The sequence below is a fragment of the Drosophila subobscura genome, chromosome E (assembly GCF_008121235.1).
Source record: "Drosophila subobscura isolate 14011-0131.10 chromosome E, UCBerk_Dsub_1.0, whole genome shotgun sequence".
Lineage (NCBI taxonomy): Eukaryota > Metazoa > Arthropoda > Insecta > Diptera > Drosophilidae > Drosophila > Drosophila subobscura.
The window spans coordinates 18,731,267-18,751,992 of NC_048531.1; the positions used below are offsets into that span (position 1 = coordinate 18,731,267).

At 47.5% G+C, this 20,726-nt stretch overlaps 1 protein-coding gene across 7 annotated transcripts in view; it reads left to right on the forward strand.

Moving 5' to 3' along the window:
- LOC117890622 (nephrin) overlaps window positions 1–10,570 on the forward strand; it is a 61,923-nt gene extending 51,353 nt beyond the window's left edge. For 2 of the 7 annotated variants that reach the window (XM_034795564.1, XM_034795566.1), the window contains 10 exons: window positions 160–374; window positions 699–780; window positions 967–1,126; window positions 1,445–1,581; window positions 2,002–2,166; window positions 3,155–3,589; window positions 3,705–4,048; window positions 5,201–5,359; window positions 7,137–7,490; window positions 9,952–10,570. In XM_034795564.1, the coding sequence (XP_034651455.1) occupies window positions 160–374; window positions 699–780; window positions 967–1,126; window positions 1,445–1,581; window positions 2,002–2,166; window positions 3,155–3,589; window positions 3,705–4,048; window positions 5,201–5,359; window positions 7,137–7,490; window positions 9,952–10,062 (2,162 nt within the window). In that variant the 3' untranslated portion in view covers window positions 10,063–10,570. Of the gene's footprint in view, window positions 1–159; window positions 375–698; window positions 781–966; window positions 1,127–1,444; window positions 1,582–2,001; window positions 2,167–3,154; window positions 3,590–3,704; window positions 4,049–5,200; window positions 5,507–7,136; window positions 7,491–9,951 lie in introns of all 7 variants that reach the window. The other 5 variants (XM_034795567.1, XM_034795568.1, XM_034795570.1 and 2 more) reach the window with 4 other exon arrangements.
- The last annotated feature ends 10,156 nt before the right edge of the window (window positions 10,571–20,726 follow it).

Sequence of the window (20,726 nt, forward strand, 5' to 3'; positions counted from 1 at the left end):
CATGATGCAATTGTTGGAATAAATCAATTAAATGCCAAACAAAGTTTGCTGCAACAAAATTCGCTCAAGGATTTAATGGCAGAAACTCACAGAAGCGGAAATCTTCTCTCTGCCTGCTTTATTTTGCTTTAATTATGCAAATCTTTTCGTTTGTTGCAGTTGCACCTGTCTGCCGCAGCAACCAGCGCACCACCTACAGCTCCGGGCGGCACGAGACGGTGAAGGTGGCCTGCGAGATCGATGCCAATCCCATGGAGGCCAGCTATGTGTGGAAGTTTAATGCCAGCCAGGGCGAGACGGTGGATATACCCGCCTCCCAGGTGGCCGTGGACCGCGGACGCAGCATTGCCCACTACACGCCCATGACGGAGAATGTAAGTGCCAAAAGCAAGCACCTCCCCTTGCCTCCCCCCTCTGGCTAGCGCCTCATATAACTCAGCAGCCGCTGGGGGGAGCCACCGACCGAAGGCGGACACATAATTTTCCAAACGAGTTGCGGTTTTGAATTTTCAATTAAGACTGCAAGGAAGAGGGGGAGCAGCGGTTGCTGTGTGTTGCATGTTGCATGTTGCATGCATAAATTAAGCCAACGAAAATGCATTGTCACTCAACCGCCAGTAGCCAGTAGCCAGCAGCCCCCCCCACTGTGCTGCCACCGCCACTGCTCATCTGTGTCCTTCTTTTGCCCTCTTTTGCAGGACTACGGCACGCTGCTGTGCTGGGCCACCAACGAGATTGGCGATCAGAGCGAACCCTGCGTGTACACAATAGTCCCTGCAGGTGAGTGTTGCAAGCAGCCCTCGAGGGGCTCCTCCATTCCTCTTTTTGTTGCCGCTGACTCGACCCCCCGCTGTGCTTATTTGCCAAAGACTTGGGCACTTCCCTTCAGCTAAAACATTTCCTGGATTTATGAACTCGAATTTGCCTCGAACTAATGGTTTATTCTCCTTTTTGTGTCACTCTTAGGCGAACCGGATCCGTTGCTAAATTGCACGGTGCTCAATCAGACATCGACGGGCTTCCAAATCGAGTGCATCGAGGGCTTTGATGGCGGTCTGCAGCAGGACTTTATAATGGAGGTTTATGTGAATGGAACGACACGCAATCCCAAATTTTCCAAATCAAAGTGAGTAGACGAAGAAGGAGTGAATGAAGGAGCCAGGCCTCTGCCGTAGACATGGAACTGTGCATTGGAGAGGACATCGAAAACTGGACACAGAGCAATCAGAATCACACGCCGTGTGACTTTTGCATTACAACAAACCCAACGATGCGTGGCATTGGGCATTGGGCATTGGGCAGTGGACATGTCCTAGGCTACCATTTCCTCCACTCTGATGTGTGCATTTCCATGTGCTGCTGCTGCTGCTGCTGCTGCTGCTCTGGCTCGTGGCTGTTGGCTTTTTTGTGGTTTTGTGCTCTACTATCGATTCGTTTGTTGCAGTCGACCGTACTTCGAGGTGAGCGGCCTGGTGCCCGGCATGGGCTACAATGTCTTTCTCATCGCCAACAACAGCAAGGGACGTAGCAATGCGACCATTTTGCAGGTCTACACACTGAAGGATCCCGAGAAGCAAACGGGTGAGTCCTTAGGCAGCGTCCAGTCCTCCCCAAGTGGGGTGGGGGGGAGGAAATGGAACCAAAAATTGAACCACAACTCGTGTGATGCGGGGCCTGTCGCTCTGTCCGTGTCCCTCCGTTTCGTTTGTAATTTTCTGCATGTCCTGAGCTGTCCCGGCTGTCCTTGCTGGCTGCTAGCTGCCAGCTGCTGGTTCTTCATTCTCTGGCTCCTGTTCTGCCTATAAATTAATTGACGCTGGTTTTTGCATTTACTGCTCTTTCATTTGTCTTTTAATTTGCTTTCAATTCCCACCACCCTCCACACCCCCACTTCCGCCTTTGACACTGTTTCCTTTTCCTTTTTGCTTTACTATTTCCTTTTCTTACTTTTCCTTGTTGCTTTCTTCTTGCTTTTTCCTCTACTCTTGGCACACTTTTCAGTTAGAATCACATTTACGAAATTCTATCAGGGTGTAAGGCCCGCCAGCACCACAACCACCGCACTGGCCACCAGCAGCGACTGCGTCTGCGATGAGGAGGAGTTCCTGGGCGTGGGCAGGGGCAAGGGCTTGGTCCACGATGCGGGCCAGGATCAGGCGACAGAAGGTAGCGGTGGCACCTATTTTTCAATAATATTTTACTAAGTTTTTCTCTGTTATTATTTTGTCTATTGATTATTTTGATTTTATTTAGTAGTTTTATTAATTTTATTCCTTTCTTCTATGTTTATTTCGTAGCCTTATTTTTGATTATATTTATTTAAATATATTTTCGGTTTTTTCTGCACTTTCCGTAAACATTTTTGTTTAATTTTTTATAGCTTTTTTAGCGTTATTTTTTTGTGCATGAAATTTGTATAATTTTCACCTACACACACACAACACACACACACACATAAATCCGTGGCTGGCTGAGATTTTATTATTTCCTCTTTCCGTTCCCTTGCGCTTTGGTTCCTTTAGGATCTCTCTCTCTCTCTCTTTATCTCTTGTGTTTATGTTTTTGTTCCAACTAACAATGCTGCACATTCCAACACTGGAAGTGGAAGTGGCAGGGGACACAAATTAGCAGCCTTAACACTGGTCGTGGGGCAGAGGCAGGGACAGTGGCAGGGCACACATGCAGCTCATTAAAGCGGCACTAAATTCGAGGCACGTGCGGCAGCAACAACAACAAATATCTATATGCGGCAGTGGCCACAGGCAAAGCGAGAGAGAAAGCCAGCGACCAAGCATGGAGTGTAGTTAGCAGCTCATAAAACAAAGGCAGGGAACAGAGGAACAGAGGAACAAAGGCAGAGTAAGACAGTAACCGAAGCTGTAGATACTCTTTGTATCTAAGTTTTGTGTAAGGGAACTTTGAGCATGGACAAGACAAACGGCTAGCAAAAGGACCTCTCTGAAGTGCGAGCAAGGGCATTCCCTAGTAGAGGTAGAGTTGCAAAAGAAAGACACACAAAATACTATAAAGATATAAACTGTATGCCAAGTATTACATGTACATTCCCCCCGCTCATCCAACCAACCCATCCACTGGATGTGCTTCTCTTTCCCCATCTCTTTCCCTCTTCTCTCTCTCTCTCGCCTTTTTGCAGACCTCTCGCTGGCCTATGCACCCGTCATCGAGGACATCCGGCCCTTCCTGGGCATCCTGGCGGGCATTGTGGGCAGCGTGTTCCTGGTGGCACTCATCATTGTGATTGTGGTGCGAGTGCGCGGCTCCTCGGGACGCGATCGCAATAATTACTCGCATCCGGGCAACGGGGGCAGCGGCGGAGGCGGCACAGGAGGCGGAGGAGTGGCAGTCGCTGGCACGGGTGGACCCGCTGGCACAACGGCCAATGGCAACGGCAGTCTGGGCCTTCTCGCGAGCAACAACAATGGCAGCCTGGGCATCGGTGGCACACTGGCGCACAATGGCGGGCAATCAGTGCAGGATATGCATCGCATTGGCCGGGACACATGCCACGTGACGAGCAGCCTGGATAGCATTGACAAGAATCCGGACATCATACCACAAGGTGGGTTGGGTGAGTTCCACAGGTGTGCCCCCCGTGTGCCACCGCAGCGTTCCCTCTCTCTAGCCAGCCAGCAACCTTATCCCGCTCTCTCTCTCCCTATCTTTGTGTCTTTCTCTTGCAACAGATGGCCACGACGTGGATGATGAGTGGACGACAACGAAGGGTCATAATCGCGCCTATGCCACGGCCGCGCTGGCCGAACAGAATGCCGTCATTACCTCCAGCACCTACGATCACCTGATGCCCACATATGCGGTGGTTGACAAGAAGACGGGGGGCTTGCCCCCAGGCAGCGGTCATGGCCATGGCCCGTACATACAGTATAATACGCTTATTCCCGTTAGCAAAATGGGCGCTTACGCCAGTCAACAACAGCAACAGCAGCAGCAGCATCCACACACACATCCGCACCAGCATCCGCACCAGCATCAACTCCAGGCTGGGCAGCAGCAGCAGCAGCAACAGAAGGTGGGTCCCCCCTGCCTAATCCGCTCTTAGCTGGCGGACAAACATTTAACCTTTTAACCCGTAGCCTGTGCCACATGCGGCAGGGAGAGAGGGAGAGGCGAGAGCCATCTTAATTTATGAGCCAATGGACACAGGGCCTGGAGTGGGCTTTGGGTTGGCTGACGGGTTAAGTGGTTTTTATAGCCAGTTTATTGTTTAAGCCACAATTGATGGGCAGCCGCAGTGCATGGACCTCGGCCAGGTTAGCTGATTGACAACAAAAAAAGAAGACTGAAAGAAGGGCCGTGCCTGTGGGTAGAGAAAATGTATCTGTAGCTGCAGAAGCTTCCATCATTTCAATGGCAGAACTTGCAGCAGGAACAGCTGCAACGAACCTTGAGGAAAGGCGCCCTGAAGGTCGCCCAGGGAAACGAAAACAAAACACAGAAGTAGGAGAAATAAATAGACAGAAAGAGGGATAAATGCATAGAGAGAAAGAGCGAAGCGAAGCGAAGAGAGAATGCAACTATAATTTGAAAATCATTTAAGTAGAAATTTCTACGCTGTGTCTGTGTGTGTGTTGGTAAATGCCACGCCCAGCAGCCACAGCTGCAGCAATATAAATTTTCCATTTGCGAATTTAATAAAAATAAGTTGCAGGCGGACAAGCAGTGGCAGTGGCAGTGGCAGTGGCAGTGCTGCTGCTGCTGGGACTCCAAAGCAGAAGTGGCAACCAGCAGAAAACCGAGAGAAAACGCTAAGGAGCCAAAGGATGCGCCGCATCCTGTTGTGTGTGTCTGGAGTCTGGAGCTGTTGCCTCAAAATGCAATAAGCAGCCAAGTGCTGAGGTTGGGCAAAGGCAGGCGAGAGGCGAGGGCAAGGACTGTGTTGGTTAGCTGCTGAGGAGGGCAGACACATTACAAACAGACGCTGCATGTGTTGGGGCGTTGTCTGGGCGAGCAAACTGGCAAACAACCCACTGAACAAAAACTGTAGTAAATAACTCTTAAAGGCTGCTAACGAATGCCGCTGACAGACAGTCCCATCGATGGCAGAGCACTCCTGTTGGGCTACCTTTAACCACCTGACAATTAACCCAGCACTGATTGACGTTCCACCGAGCTCTCTATCCCGAAATCATTGTAATTTTCCCCTCTCCCTTGTTTGTTGCAGACTGAACTCAGCTACAGCGATTTGACGGCACCCATGGTGGGGGTGGGTGGCAGCGCCGTGGGCGTTCAGCGCTTGGCGCCATACTGCAGCGCCACACTGGGCCGACCGGGCCGTGGACAGGCGGAGCTGAAGCGGGCCGAGCCGAATATCTACTCGCAGGTAAATGTCATGATGGATGATGAGATTCTAGCCGACCTGCAGGCGGCCACAGCGGCCGGTGGCAGCTATGTGGCCGGGGCTGTGGTGGACAATGTGGGCGGACGGGGCGCCTCCCCCTCGCTCTACCTGCAGGGCCATGCGACGCGTGTGTGAAGGGTTCGCTTTAATGCTGTTTTTGTTTGTTGTTATTTCTTTTTGTTTTTTGTTTTTTCGTTCAATAAACTTGAAGAGTGCCTCCTGGGATTCGAGTGTGTTTCAGTTTTAGCTTCGGTTGCAGCTGCAGTGGCAAGTGCAGTGGCTTTTAATTACAATTCGCACAAAAGAGTCGAGAAAGGACACTTCCCAAAATCAATTACATGCAAGCGGAGCTGCAGACACAGACGCAGACGCAGACACAGAGACAAAGACACTCGTGGCAAATCAATACAAGGACAGCTGACACATGCCCCAGAAAAACCGAATGCAGAGAAAGCCGAGAAGAATGTCATGCCAGCAGCAGCAGCAATGACAGAATATATTCCTGAATATTACGCATACGCACGGGCGTAGAGTATGAAGAGAAGGAGCAGCTAGAGAGGAGCTTCGCTTAAATGCAGAAGCTCTACAGAAGTTGTAAATCGGACAGAACTGTCAGATGATGAATGGGCCAGAACAGCCAGCCAGAACTACTATTTAGAGCTGAAGGAATTTGCCAGACAGACACAGACACGGACACACCTCAAGTGCTGCAGCTTGCACCTCATTCTTTGTGCTGCCTTCCTGCTTGCGCTTGCCCCACAATTATCGTAATGACTCGAGTTATGTGAACAGCACAGAGCAGCAGCAGCAGCAGCAGCAGCACCACATGCACTTAAGTGGCAAATTTCAGGGCTCTGTGGCACTGCTGGAACTGTGCTGGGCCAAAGCATTTCCACCTAATGGACATTGTTTGGCTTTACTGTCATTTATTGGAAAGTTTTACACGACATGGCAGTAGTTTTGGCCAACACACACACAGCACACAGCACTCCCCGTCTGCCCTTTGCTGCTGGCTGCTGAATTCAGTTTTTGCTTGTTTTTGTTGTTGTTGTTTGGCTCTTTTGTTTTTAATGGCAATTATTTGAAATTCGATTAGGTAGCAGCACAGAACGAAGCCTCCTGCAGAGATCATTTTGTCGTTAAAAGTGTGTGTAACCAAAACAGTTTGCTTAAATTAACCAACAGTTGAATGTGTGACAGGCAAATGGTGAAAGTTTGTGGCTGGAAATAGGCGGCAAAGTGCAGCAGAACAGAGGGAGAAACACGACTGCTGCCATTAAGCGTTAATCATTGGCCAAAAATCCATTAAATTATCCAAAAACATAACTTAATCAGCAGAAAGACACAGTTTAAATATTGCCACAAACTTGCTTGTGTCTTGCCCCCTGCCCCCTGCCCCGAGTAAATGTTTCCACAATTTATGGCGTCTGCCGTGTTGAATGTTTACCAATTTGGCCAACATCTTGCTCATTCGGCTGGCATTTGTGTTGTAATTTATAAATTTAATTTCATTAAAAGCTTCGTTCGGGTTGGGGCATAAATCTGGGGACAGCTCCATAAATATTTGCACAGAACGTGCGGGGGCAAGTGTTGTGTTGCAAGGACGCTGCAGGGACCTCCTCTCCTCTATCCATTTCAACACCTGACTAACACCCTTTCCGCCATCTGTACAATATGAATCATCACATGACTAAAACTTCATTATCATTCTCTCTCTCCCTCTCCTCTCTCTCTCTCTCGCACTAACACCCACTCGTAGATCGATTTGGCACACCATCCCATGCCCATGTACTCCACCAGCCCGATGTTCGCCACGAATGGCGGCACCATCACCGGAGTCACCATGTCACATCCATCACAATTGGCCACCTTCTCGCCAACGCCGCCGCCGCCCATCTTCACACACAGCGTGATGACCGCCACCGGCGAGGGGGGACTACTACAGCCGGTGACCTGCATGGGTCTTGTGGCAGCCACATCTTCAGCAGCGGCAGCGGCAGCATCGGGACAGCACCAGCAGCAGCAGCAACATCACCACCAGACAACGGCCAATGGCGGAAACGGAAGCATTGTCGGCGTCAATGTGGGCATGAGCCTCTATGGCAGCGATGTGGTAAGTGGCAGTTTGATGTACATACTCTCGGAAGCTCGGACTTCCCTCTACTGCTGCCCTGCCCCTGCCCCCGCCAGGGCACTCCCTCTTAATGTCCAAAACGTTGAAAGCATCAATATGCAAAGTGGATTTTCGGTGGCAAGGATTTGAAGCCCAGGAAGCAGGCAGCAGGCAGCAAGCAGACTAAAGCAGGAAAACATTTATCTTTCGCCCGATTTTGTTTTCGCTTTTTTCGCCTTATAAATGGCAGCAGCCGCTGGGGCAGAAAATGGCTTTTTTTTGCGGTTCTGCGGCAGCGATGATAACAAACCTGTCGGGCAGGGGGGAGGAAAGGAGCAAAGCGAAAAGGGTACAGATTACTTCCATTTTGAAACCCCCCAAAAAAGTGCTCAACAACTGTACTTTGTCTACCGTTATAGTGGTTAGATATCTGCCATTACAATCGATTGGACACTGCCACTCTGGAGAGCAGCGGCTGGGGGCTGGCGGCTGGTGGCTGGGACTGCCCATCGATCAACAGATGACTCAAATTCCAGCACCATCCGCGCTCATCCCTGACAATGCAATTTTCTGGCAATCCATAACCCTTGATCCCCTTTTGCACAGACAACTTGAAACTCTGTTGATGCAAAAAACAGCAAAAACGAGAAGGGACGTGTGAGACGCTTCTTACGCGTCACAACTTTTATACCCGGCACTCAGTACTACATCTGCAACTTAGCGGTTATTTGTCAAATTTTACATTTTTTCTTCATCTGTCATCTACATCAACAACACTACTCACGCCAACACGCTCCTTTAGTTCGCCACCCTCCCCTAGAAACACACACTGCAGAGTCAGGGCAGAGGCAGCGGCAGAGGCAGTGACGTGTCAGGGGCCAGGCCATAAACAGCGCGAAGCAGAGTGTGAATGCTGCGGGACGGGGTGGGTTTGGCCACTGAAAATTAATTTCTCCATTGTGGCTATAATAATGATCCAATTGGATCCCAATTGGTGATCTGATAGATATGGTCATTCCCTACGGAATGGCGTTTTTAGTTTTCTGTTATCTTCAAAATTGTAGATTTGGGAGGTTTTCGCCCTTTTGCGGGGGCGGAAGGGGGCGGGGCTCATTTTTGAAATACACTGGTTTCAGTGTGAGCATACAGCAGTCTGGTGCCAAAATTTGGTGGCTCTAGCTCTTATAGTCTCTGAGAACTAGCCGACAAACAAGACGGACAGACGGACGGACGGACAGACAGACATGGCTCAATCGACTCGGCTATTGATGCAGATCAAGAATATATATACTTTATGGGGTCGGAAACGTTTCCTTCTGTGCGTTACATACAACCGTTATCCGCACAAATACAGTATACCCTATTTACTCTTCGAGTACCGGGTATAAAAAATGCATTCATTCATTTGGGGAAGGTTCAGTTCAGAGATGCAGAGAGTGCGCGCGGTAAATGACCTCGGAATGTGCCACAGAAATGACAACGGCAGGAAAACAACAGCAAAAAGAACTCTTTGGCTCTCTCTCGCTGTCTCTCTGCCTCTTCCTTTGTCTCTCTCATTCACATTGTCGCTGTCAGTTTGGGCTTTATAAATATGCCATTATGTGTGGTCCTGGCCTAGCGCAATGCGTTTCCAACTGCTTCCAGAACTGCTCCTGGCTTTGGCATTGCATTACCCTGCAGAAAGAAGGCAAAGAGCTGCAGACTCGACATGGAGCTACCTTGGACTACAAAGGGTAAACCTTCTGACAACCTTCTGCTTCCCCTGCCTGGCATACCCTCGCTTTGCATCAAAAGTTTACGCTCTTTTTTTTCTCTGAACAACAATTCCTTGCCAAAAGGACACTGCGGTGTGGCAACTTTTGACTCTAATGATTGCAATTATTATGACCCGAATAACAGGGCCAAAAGCACAAACCAAAAATGAACAGCAAAAAGGCAACAAAGAACCAGCAGCCAAACGAGTCGAAACAATGTTTTATTTCACATTTTTCCACATTTTTGTTGTGTCCCCACGGGTTGCTACCTCACCCCGTCCCGCTCCCCGCTCATTTCATGAGCTTCCCAAGGGGCAGGACACGACTGACTGTTGACGCTTTTTGGCCCGCGGCGTTGGCTGTGTTTTAGCCATTTCTCTGCTCTTTTTTCTCGTTTTTTGTGTGACGTTTTTTGGATTACACGCGAAAAAGCGCGCAAATATTGCAAGTACTTTGGGGTTTATGCTGGGCTTGGATCGTTTCTCTCAGTGCCCGCTCGAATGATGTGCGCCTCGTTAATTTCTGAAGGAGACGCCGCGCGCGGCGCTCGCTTTAGTGTTTCATTTGTGCCCCAGTTGGCCCTGCGCCTGTCCCTCTGCCGCGACACTTTTGTGTCATCTTGATGTCTCTTGTGTCTGCCTGTGTAATAATCGTTTAAGCATCTACAACCACAACCACAGCTACATCTACTTTTACGTGTCTTTCAGGGCAAGCCGCAGCTGCTGAAGACCGTGCCCGAGGAGATGCACCATCAGCTGAATGGCGAGGATGTGCTGATCGCTCAGGATCGTAATCACGGCACTGGGACACGCTTCTGACGCTAGGCATTGAGGAGTGGAGAGAGCAGCAGTGGATCGTAGAGGCTGCCAGTGAGGAAAGGACACAGCGGAAAGGATCAGCCAAATCAAAACTAAGAATAGAAACCCACAGGAGGAGGTGTGAGGGAGTCGCGTAATGGGTGTAATAATTGGTAAACAAATTGACTATAAGTTGTATGTGATGGCGGCAGGAGTCTAAGGATTGGTTTTTAAAAGGAGTCCTGGCACGGGCACGGACACGGGCACGGGCACGGGCTGGCTAATGGTTAACGAAAGGACGAACCTAGACCTAGAACCTAGAACCTAGTTAGGGCACTTTTTAAGCGGCACAGTAGATGGATGGATGGATTGACTCTGAGGAGCGCTGAAAACCTGTAAAAAGAAAACAATAAAAACCAAATAAGTTTTGCATAAAAGCGGAGAGCCAGAAGGGAAGCCCACTTAGTCCTGTAAGATGTCGTGTAAATTATGGAATACAATTAACATTAATAGCTCCTAATTATGGCTACAGAAATTAATAAACATTTTGCAGCAGACACTGCAAGCGGCAGCAAAATACAAAAGAAAACTGAATTGTTAATATATTTTTAAAGCAAAGGAAAAGCAAGGGAAAAGCTAGGAGAGGAGCAAGGAAACAGCAGCTTAAAGCGGCAGGAAAATGTGTGTGGAAAAGTGAAGTTTAGTTAAGTAAATCAATTCGTGAATGTTGTTAGCGCTTTCTTTGGTTTAAGCTCGAAACTTCAGCTTGTAACTAAGCCTAAAACTAAGCTAAAACTACACTTAACAGACAGATAAATCAAAGCCAAGTAGAACTAAGACCCAGCCCCCCTAGCTTAGGTCGAATTGTAATTAAAAGAATCGTCGAGAAAAGAATTTAAAGGAAATTTAGTCGTTAAGGTGGCAGCAAATTCCAGTTTGCATTTTATACGTAACGGAAAATGGACAACAAAAGAAGCAAAGAACGAACTCTAGTTTAAGCCAACTAACACTAGTATTAGTACTAGCTACTAAATACTAAATGGAGGCAAACAGTTAAAAATTAAGCAAACAGCAAGAATAAGACAACAAAATAAAAGAAATAATTGAAATAAAATAAAAACAAAATGCCAAGCAGCTGCATGTAAAATATTTAAAAAACTGACGAATGTAATAAGTTCTAGGCTAATGTTAATAACAATTAAAACTAATAAAAATGTATGAAACGAAAGAGAAGTTCCGAAGTTGGGATTTGGTTTGATTTTTGGAGAATTTGAGCAACCAGAAAGCCGCGTGGAAGGTGCACAGAGGGAGATCCTGGATCTATTGCCATAAAAATTACACTGGAAACCGCCACGAAGTAGATGTAAACAGTGGGAGTATCTGCGCTTAGCGACAGTCAAGAAAAGTGCCTGAAAACTTCATCGGAATAGCAGGAACTTCCTCCCAGTTGAACGAACTCGAAAAACGGAAATGGGATCCACTAGTTGTTACCTTTTTGGGGCCACCAGGGGCCATGCCCATGCCTTCAGGGCAGCTGTAGGAGGCACAAACATTTGCTGGGACACCAAACAATCAAATGTTGCACACGGATGTTCACAAACAAGGCTCGAAGGAAGGCACTGCAAGGAAGGAACTGTAAGAGGAGTCAGGACAGGGAGGAAGGAACTGTAACAGGAGCCAGAAATGGCGCACGAGGGGGCAGCTGGGGGGATTTGCCTTGGTAGCGCAGCAATCGGGTAAATATTGACAGGCCGCGTAAGCCAACACACGGAAACGGAAGTCAAGCTGAGCGACATGACCGCAAAGGAACAACAAAAGTAACAGCCGCAACGAGGACAAGCGAGGACAGAGGGAACAGCGAGAACAGCGAGCGAGATATACCCAAACGAAGGCAACGAGCACCAAACCTGGCCGATACATCGTTCCAAAACGCTGTCACAGAGCCTGCTGCGGCATGTGGCATGTAAATTTTGTATGCGAAAGCACTTAACACCATTTTCGCTCAAGCAAATGCAAACAGGGAGCGGCAGCAGCAGCAGCAGCAGCACAAATGAGTAGGCAGTGGGGCAGGTGGAACGTACCACAGGAGTCACACAGATCATAGTGCTGCTGCTTAGTATCAGCAGTTATGAAAAGCTACACACACAGCCAGCACACACCACACCACACCACGCCACAGCCACATTCAAAGTAAATTATGCAAATTTTGACCGCTCGATGGGCGTCGATGACTTGTACATTTTGGAATGGCAGCCTCCCAGCTCCCAGCTCGCAGCTCGCAGCTCCCAGCCTGCTGTTTAGATTTCCTTGCCAGATATGCTGCCACACGGTACATACACACACTATATGCCCATGCATTTACCTGTGTGTGTGTGCACCACAAATATTTGCCACGCGATGAGGCTGCCCGAAGGAACGGCCGAGTGTCAGGCCACAAAACCACACCAAGCCATGCCACACACAAGCAGTGGGCGTGTGCGCCAGCAAAGTGGCAAATTTACCCACCAAATTGAAATCGATTAATCAAAATACACCACATAAATTATAAATTAAAAGCCTGTTTATGCTGCCGGAGAGACAGTCGCCAGGCAGCAGCCCACAGCCAGCAGCCAGCAGCCTCCCAGTTCTGTGTTTTGTGCCATCAATCAGGCGCTACACTGTGCAGCACAACAATTAAGCGTCGCAAAAGTCACAGCACAGGAAATGAAAATGTAAATGCCTTCTACCTGCTGCCACTGATGACATAAAAATGCCATTCCAATTGCAATTCTAAATACGTAAATAAATATTCAATGTGCGATTGAAATGTAGATACGTTTAGTGGGGTGCAAGCGACAGTCAATGCAACATTCAAGAGAAAATACAGCAGGCTTACGGTAGGTGCTATCAATGACCATCAATCGCCGGAGACAATTACAGCCACACACAATGAATAAAACCTTGGGTAAAAAAGTAACTCAGAATAAATAATATTTTAGTTAAAAAAAACCACAAAAAACGATTATTTTAATGAAAAAAGTAACAGAGAATTAATAAAATTGCAGTTAAAAAATATATCACAAAATGCTAAAGCCTCTGCCTGCTCCAGGTTTAATTTTTGCACAATCTATTTTCATGGATTTACGCGGATTTGCGTTGGAAAAGCAATCTCTGCACATGCATTTCAGTTGCCATTCTAATGGCAATTGCCAAATCGAAGAACAATCAATAACCTGCAGCCGTACTCCTATTTTGTGTGTAGTTTCTTTGCCCCAAAAAGTGGCTGCCGCCTCTGCAATAAATGATGGATCGATTGACGAAAAGTTCATGTATTTATGCAACATTTGCTTTTAATTGATTGTCGCGAATGACAAACGAGTTTTACTCCGCTTGATTTATGCCCGCGGGCAGCTAATAAAAACTTTTTGTTGCCCGTGCAACAAAACGTTGCATGCAGCAATTAATGGATAGTCTTTGCCTTCTGCCTGTTGTTGCCGTTTTGCTCTCTCTCTCTCTCTTAAGCCGCTATTAATGCACAGCCGCTTCCGTCTGTCCGGTCTGTCTGTTCGTCTGTCTATCCGTCTGTCAGGCTGCGGCTGTACTGCAGTTTGTCTGATTTATAAGCCAACACTTACAGCAGTAAGGGAGAAGGGGGAGAGGGGGAGCGGAGGGCAGGCCGCTGAAACATTTTCTTACCACTGATTTATTTACATTTAAGCAATTTCGTCGCCATCGTTGTGAAGTTTTCGCAGACGGAAACGTGCAGCATTGCAACCGGAAATTGGCAACAAAAAGAGGAGAGAGAGAGAGACAGAGAGACTGAGTGAGAGAGGGAGACAGCGCTGGCACGGCCTCCATTTACCATTCGCGCTGTAGAGCCAAGGACTGACTGAGGGGCAACCCGCGTCCAGAGTCCAGTGAAGATTAATGTCGGCGCTTTTATTGTTTGGTCAGCTGTACCCTTCCACCCCGCCCTGCCCCCCCTTTGAGTGTAGCCTTTGCTGAAATTTATATCGTAAATAAAAGTGACAATGAAAATAAAGAAAAGATTTTTTAACTGCGAAGAGCTTGCTGCGGGTAAATAAATACAACAACAAAAGAGCAAGAACTACATAAAAATGCATATGAGAAAGTAAACTTTACTCTGGAGAGGTGCGGGAGAGGGAAGTTGGGAGTTTATGCTGATAGTTCCGGGTTAATACTTCTTGGAAGAACTTTTGGCAAGCAAAGAAAGTAAAATTAAGGCAGAAAATAACTTATTTTGATCGTATAAGGGAAGAGGATTAAGGGATTATAACGTGGCAGATATAGCTTCAGGGAGTTATGGTAAAAGTGTCAGCTATGAACATAAATATCTCTACAAGTAATCGAAATTAATTCTACATAAAATTGTTAAATCATTTAAATTTCTATGCACTTTTAGGCACAACTTTTATTATTATGTTTCTCGTGTATGGCCTACAAATTGCGCCACAAAATTAAACACAAGAATCAGCACTCGCATTCGCTTTTGGCATTCAACTCCTGGCCACAAGCCCCGCCCCGTGTAATGTGTAACAAATCTACGCAAATTTCTGGGCAAACAACACGGTGACACATGGCTGAGGGGGGTGGGGGAGGGGAAGTGGGTGCCCGGATGTGGGGACACATTTGAAAAGGTTAAATAAATTGCTGGATCCAAACATATGCCTGCGGGCCATAAATATTTGGGATGCCAAAGCAAACAGAGAGAAAAAGGGTTAAACGGAAGAGAGTGAGCGATAGGGAGGGGAGTTGGAAGCGTAACAAATGCGTGTATCCATTTACATAGAAAGTACCTGGCGGCGCATACTTCCTGCCACCCCTGGCCACCCCCGGCCACCCCCTGCCACACCCCGGCACACCGTGCCACACGCAGCGCTTCCGTCTCTGGTTAATATGGCGGCGTCAAAACAACATTATGTAAACTCGGGGCGGGGCCGGGGACAACCGGAAGTATATATAAAATTCCACACAAATACGCCCGAAATAAACACGCACACACACACACACACACACACACACACAGAGGCACAACGAATGGTTACTCAGTGAAGCACAGTGCGTATACGCAATAAACATAAAAATTTTGAAAAGCATTTCGCCTCTGCCAGTGATTTCCCTTTTGGGTGTTGGGGTCTCCCTGTACCTTTGCTCGATGCCCCCCAGAGGTTGCAAATTATTTTTTTAGTACTTTATTCAATGCGCATTAGGCGCACACAGCTCACAGGAGTTCATGGCTGCTCCTGGCTGCTCCTGGCTGCTCCTTTCAGTTGTAAATTCTGTAAAAAAGGTGCGTGAACTCGAAGCTCACTTTGCGGCAAAACGAACTACCAACTAATGTGGCCACTTGTCTGACGGCACGAGAGATACTTAATTTGCATATGCTTTACATTCGTTGAAGGCTTAAGGGAGGGCCCCCCATTCCCTTTCAGTTGTGTGTTTAACGATTATGGATAGTTCATGGGCCACAGCGCATTCATCAGTCAAAACAGTTGTACGACGGAGTGTGAATGAATGAGGGAGGAACTCTACCTTTACATGAACTTTAAACATTTTTCAAGCCCTTCCCTGCAGTTCGAGTGCCTCTCTGCCGCTGCTCCCCATTAAAAACCAATTAGCGCCATTTGTTTCTAACATTTATTTGCACATATTCTGTTTGCCTACCTTTCTGGCTTCTGTTTCTGTCAAATATATGCATATAGATGAGAGCTGTGCAAACTAATTATAATTTTGAATGTACGCGGAAATTGAGCCACTTCGAGGGTCCCAAAACCGCAGCAGCACTGCCTGCCATTGTCCCTGTCAATTGACCAGAATCAAGTGGCTTAATAATGCATTTTCTGTATTCATTATGCTGATTGAATGTTTTTGTCTCTCCCTTTACCCCTGCAACCTGCAACTCCCGACCAATTAAATATCGCAAATATGATGGAAAATTGCAGCCAGCGATATCATTGTGTGATATACCAAATTTTGATTGCAAACTAATAAACATGAAATTTATGCAATTTCTATATTGAATTCGCCTGCCGCAGTTTGCGAGCACGTTCGTAATTTGGTTTATTAAATGGACTTAATAGATAATTAATAAATGGCATCATTTAAAGGTAGAAGGGGGGAGATGGGTGCGGGGTGTTACATATGTATATGTAAATGACAGGTGTGTGTGTGTGTGTGTGTGTGTGTGTGCATTGAATCGAAATGATTCCATTGACATTTATAAGCCATGCAAGCATTTTGCATGCATTTTTCAGTTTTAATTTATATTTAATTATTTTTGTGCATGCGATTCGAGCACCCCCAGCACCCGCTACCCGCTACTCCCTCCCCCGTTTCCCCTTTCAGTTTTCTCTTTGACAAAATTTATGCACAACTTTTGCAGGCAGGCAGCGGGGGAAAGTCTTTAAATTACAAAGAGACACAACGAAGCGAGGAGAGAGCTCAAGTCTATAATTACTGGGTAGGAAAATGTTTTTGCAATTATGAGACATTTGCATGAATACCTCTGCCGCCTGCCTGCCTGCCTGCCTTCAGCTGCTGCTCCTTGGGCTGTGTGGGATGACTGTGGGCAGGCAATTACAAAGGCGTGGCAAATTATATAGCGAACGGCCACAAAAGTTTCCTTCGAATTCCCCGAGCCCATCTCTAATTGGTTTTTGATTTCGTCTCTGGGTTGCGGCTAAGCAGCGAAGAATTTTCCTATAACAATTTTTGGGTTTTCTGGAGAAGCAAAAATTGCTAGGAGCTGGAGCCTACAAATTTTTGATTCAAAGTTTCTTTTGGCAAATAACAAAATTAACCCTCAAGTGTCGACCTGTGTGTGTGTCTCCCTGTGTGTGTGTGTGTGTGTGTGTGTGTGCAGTCGAGTGTTAAGTTCTCTACACTCTTTGCTGGACTTTTTACTCTGACTCCTTTTGTAAAGTTGACTACGCTAATATGTCACTTTGTCGTGGCAAAAGTTAACTTTGGGCGCTCTCACCTATCCCTGCCTCTTGCCTCTTGCCTCATGCCCCACCACACTTTACACTTCACACCGCTACTCTCTGCACACTCGCTCTTGTGCAGCACTCCACTATCCATCCACTCTATCCACTTGTGCACATCCCACCCTGGTCTCTCCTGCGCCACTCCTCAGCTTTGGCCTGTTCTTTGGGGGGCGTGGCTCTTGCACTCAACCGAGTTTTTAGCTTCATGCTTGCCTCGTGCTGATGCTGCATGCCACATGCTGCATGCATGTATGAGTCATGTGTGAAACCAGAAACCAAGTACAGTCCTGCCACAAGCTAGCAAGGGGCGACTGGAACCGAAAACCGAAACTGCGGTTGCCCCTCCCTGTCTGTCTCCCTCGCTCCGTGTCTCCCTTTCTGGCTATCTCTCTTCGACACGATTCGGCATTAAATTTGCAGCAACACAAATTGTCGCTTACGCTGAGGCAAAGACAGGGAGCTCCTGGTCTGAGCTGCTAAAAGCTTCAGCTCAAAGACAACAAATAAATTGAATTGCAACAAGAAATGAGATGAGACGCTGCTGCTGCTGCTGCTGCTTCAACACATGGGGCATAGCTGTAGACAGACCATAGGATAATGAGGTAATATCAGTACTTCATATCGAGCTGGAGAATATTGCAAACGTGGCTCAGAACTCAATCCATAAACACAGCACCAAATGTCATGCTACCCAGCAACCCTTCACTCCCCATTAATCATTATATTTTGTGCCCCTAATGAGTGTACATTCGAATGTGCAGCAGCAATATCTATTGCATGTTGCAAGGGAATCACAGCAGCTACAACAAACACTGAGAGAAACGAAGCTAGGCCCAAAAGCTCACCAAATGCCTCTAAGGCGAGTCTTTTTATCTTTTTTACTTATAGAAATTCTGTAGACATCAATCTGGCATTATCCATTAGGAATTTATCTCTCCCTTCTCTAGAGCGTCCTCTCCTCCCCCTTGCAAGTCCGCTTGTGCTGGCAATTTGGCGAATCAACTACAGTTCAAGCGCCAACACCCACAGGGCACTCGGAAAATCACTTTGCAAGCCTTTAAAATGCAGCCAGCGGTTTGTTTATTTATTTTTACCTTTACTTTTTCTACACACACAAACAGAAACACACACACACGAAAGCCTGCTCTGCAGCCATTTCTGGCACCTTTTTGATTATAATTTACGACTAAATGTTGCTGTTTTGCTGCTGCTCCGCTCCTCCTGCTGCTGTTTTTGTTGTAAACTTTTGCTGCTGTGCGGAAAAGCTCTGACTCTGGCTCTGGCGAGTTGCTTCTTCATATTGCAAACACATTTTCCCACTGCCAAAAGGATTTCACACAAGGATATGTTGGCTGGTAGAGAGTGTTTCTGTGTGTTGGGAGTCGGGAGCTTGTGGCAGAAAGTAACTTTTAAAAGGCAAGCAAAAAGTTGCCACCTTTGCCTGGCTTCTAGCTGTTTTTACTTTTTTTGTTGCAGCCGCAGGCAGACCGCACCTTGCCACCTGTCCCCCCCTCCACACTGTCTTCCATTGCTGGAAATCTCTCTCAATTTTGCAACATTTTATTAGAATTTAAAATGCATGCAGGAGCCGAGCAGCAGCAGCAGCAGCAGCAGCAGACTTTATTTTCACATTTTCTCAGCTGCTGCGACACATAAGCGAAGGCATGTACCGGGGGTGCTCCTGCTGCACGTTGAAATTTTCCTTCTATGATCCACTTTCACAGCTCAGACAAGTTCTTCCTGCTTCCTTTTGCAGTTACCCACAAAAAGCGTCGGTGATAAACGGTTCGTGTGGCAACGGGGAGCGGGAACGGCAGCAGCCGGGGCATAATTTCTGCTCATTAAGCGTAAATGCAATGCTGACCCACATAGGCAATTGACTGCACTTGCAAGTAGCCTTGCCCATCCAGCAGCCACTCCTGTCGCTCCTGCCACAGCCTCCCAGCTACTCCTCCCCGTGCTCCTCCTCCTCTTCGTACTGCCACTGCCTCTGCCTCTGCCTCTGCCTGGCTGGGCAAACGGATTCACGCTGGAATAAATGCCTTTTACTGTTTTGGTATGCAAACTTTTTCGCACTCAAATTGCAGTGGCAGAAGGAGTTGCAGCAGTGGCAGCAGCACCAGTGGCAGTGGCAGCAACAGCCAGAACGAAAACTGCAACTTTCACACGACGACGCTTGGCTCTGCTCTCCCCTCTCCCCAGCTGCTGCCCTTTTGCCTGGTTGCACATTTGAATGCCTCAAATTGTTTGCTGTTTTGTTGCCTCGGTTGCAAGCATTGTTTGAGGGCCGAAGGACGCAAAAAAAGAAGAAGAAGAAGGCTACAATTCTCTCGCTAGCTAGCAACCCTTCCGCTTTGCCCCTCCCTCTCCCCCTCTACCTCTACCTCTCTCTCTCTCACTCTCTGTGCTTCACTTTTCATTCAATGTCTCTGTGTTTTCTTTTATTTTCTATTTTTGATTGCCCTTTGACGGGGCATAGGACATATTTGGGGGCTGTCAAATGATGGAAAGCTGCTGGAAAATCTAGAACTAAATCCTCAATATCCTACGATTTTGCCCACAGCTTCCCGGAGTTCCTTTTCCACTCTATTGTAGTGTATTTCACACTTCGTTTAGTCCTTCATTTTCGGTTGAATATTTTCTGGCTACATTTTTGTCACAGGAAGAGGAGCTGCCGTCGCTGCAGCCGCTTCAGCTGCTGCCCTCTGGCGCCCCTCCTTGACTCGAATGAATTGCAATGAAATTTTGAGGCTCGCCTTTTCCTCCATGGCTATGGCAACGCCACTGGTGGCAGGAGGGCGGGGTGTGGCGTGGCATAAGAGTTGTTTTGGCTGCCACCCAGCCTGCCAGGGCCTGCCCTCCTGCCTTTCCCTCCATCCTGCTGCTGCTGCTGCTGCTGCTGCCAGGCAGTCAGTCAGTCGTCAGTGGGTAACTTTTGTTGCGGCCTGGCGCCAGGCCAAAACGGATGTTTGGTGTTTGGAATCGAGCTGCTAGAGAGACCCAGCCCCTTCCATACCATTCCCGTGTCCTGTGTCGCATCTGTTGTGAGGGAATGCTGCCTGGCATATGCATAGAGCTCTGGCTGCAGAGAGCGACTCAAACGACCGGCAGATGTAATGAATTTTGAGGTCATTCTCTGCTAATTTCCCAAGGAACAAGCAGCAGCGGCAGGAAGACACTCCCCAGCCCCCCAATGGCCACTCCTTTTGCACTCCTTTTGCACTCTTTTTTCTCACTTTTTTCAGCTCCTTTTGCTCTCGTTCGTTAAAGTTATTAACATGACTTTATTAACACTCAATTTGCGGTCTGGGGTGGGGTCCACACAGAGCGGCGGCGGAGAGTATTTGCAGCATTTCCATTTCATTTTATTTGCTTGCAAAAATGAAGAAAAAGCAACTACCAACACCCCACACACACACAAACACCCCACACACACACACACTTACACACACAAACACAAATAGTCGGTCGTTTGGTCAGCGTGTGGGGAGCAAAGAGAAAAACATTTTAAAATGCGACAAGAAGAGCAAAAGAAAATGAAAAAGCCACACGAAAATGGTGCAAAATTGTGGAAAATTATAGACATGCCGGCATTTGTTTAAATATAAACAACACTCCGCTCCCTGCCGCACACCACACAACCCTCGCGCCGCGCAGCAGCCGGAATGCCCCAGGAACTTTCCACACAAAATTGGCCAA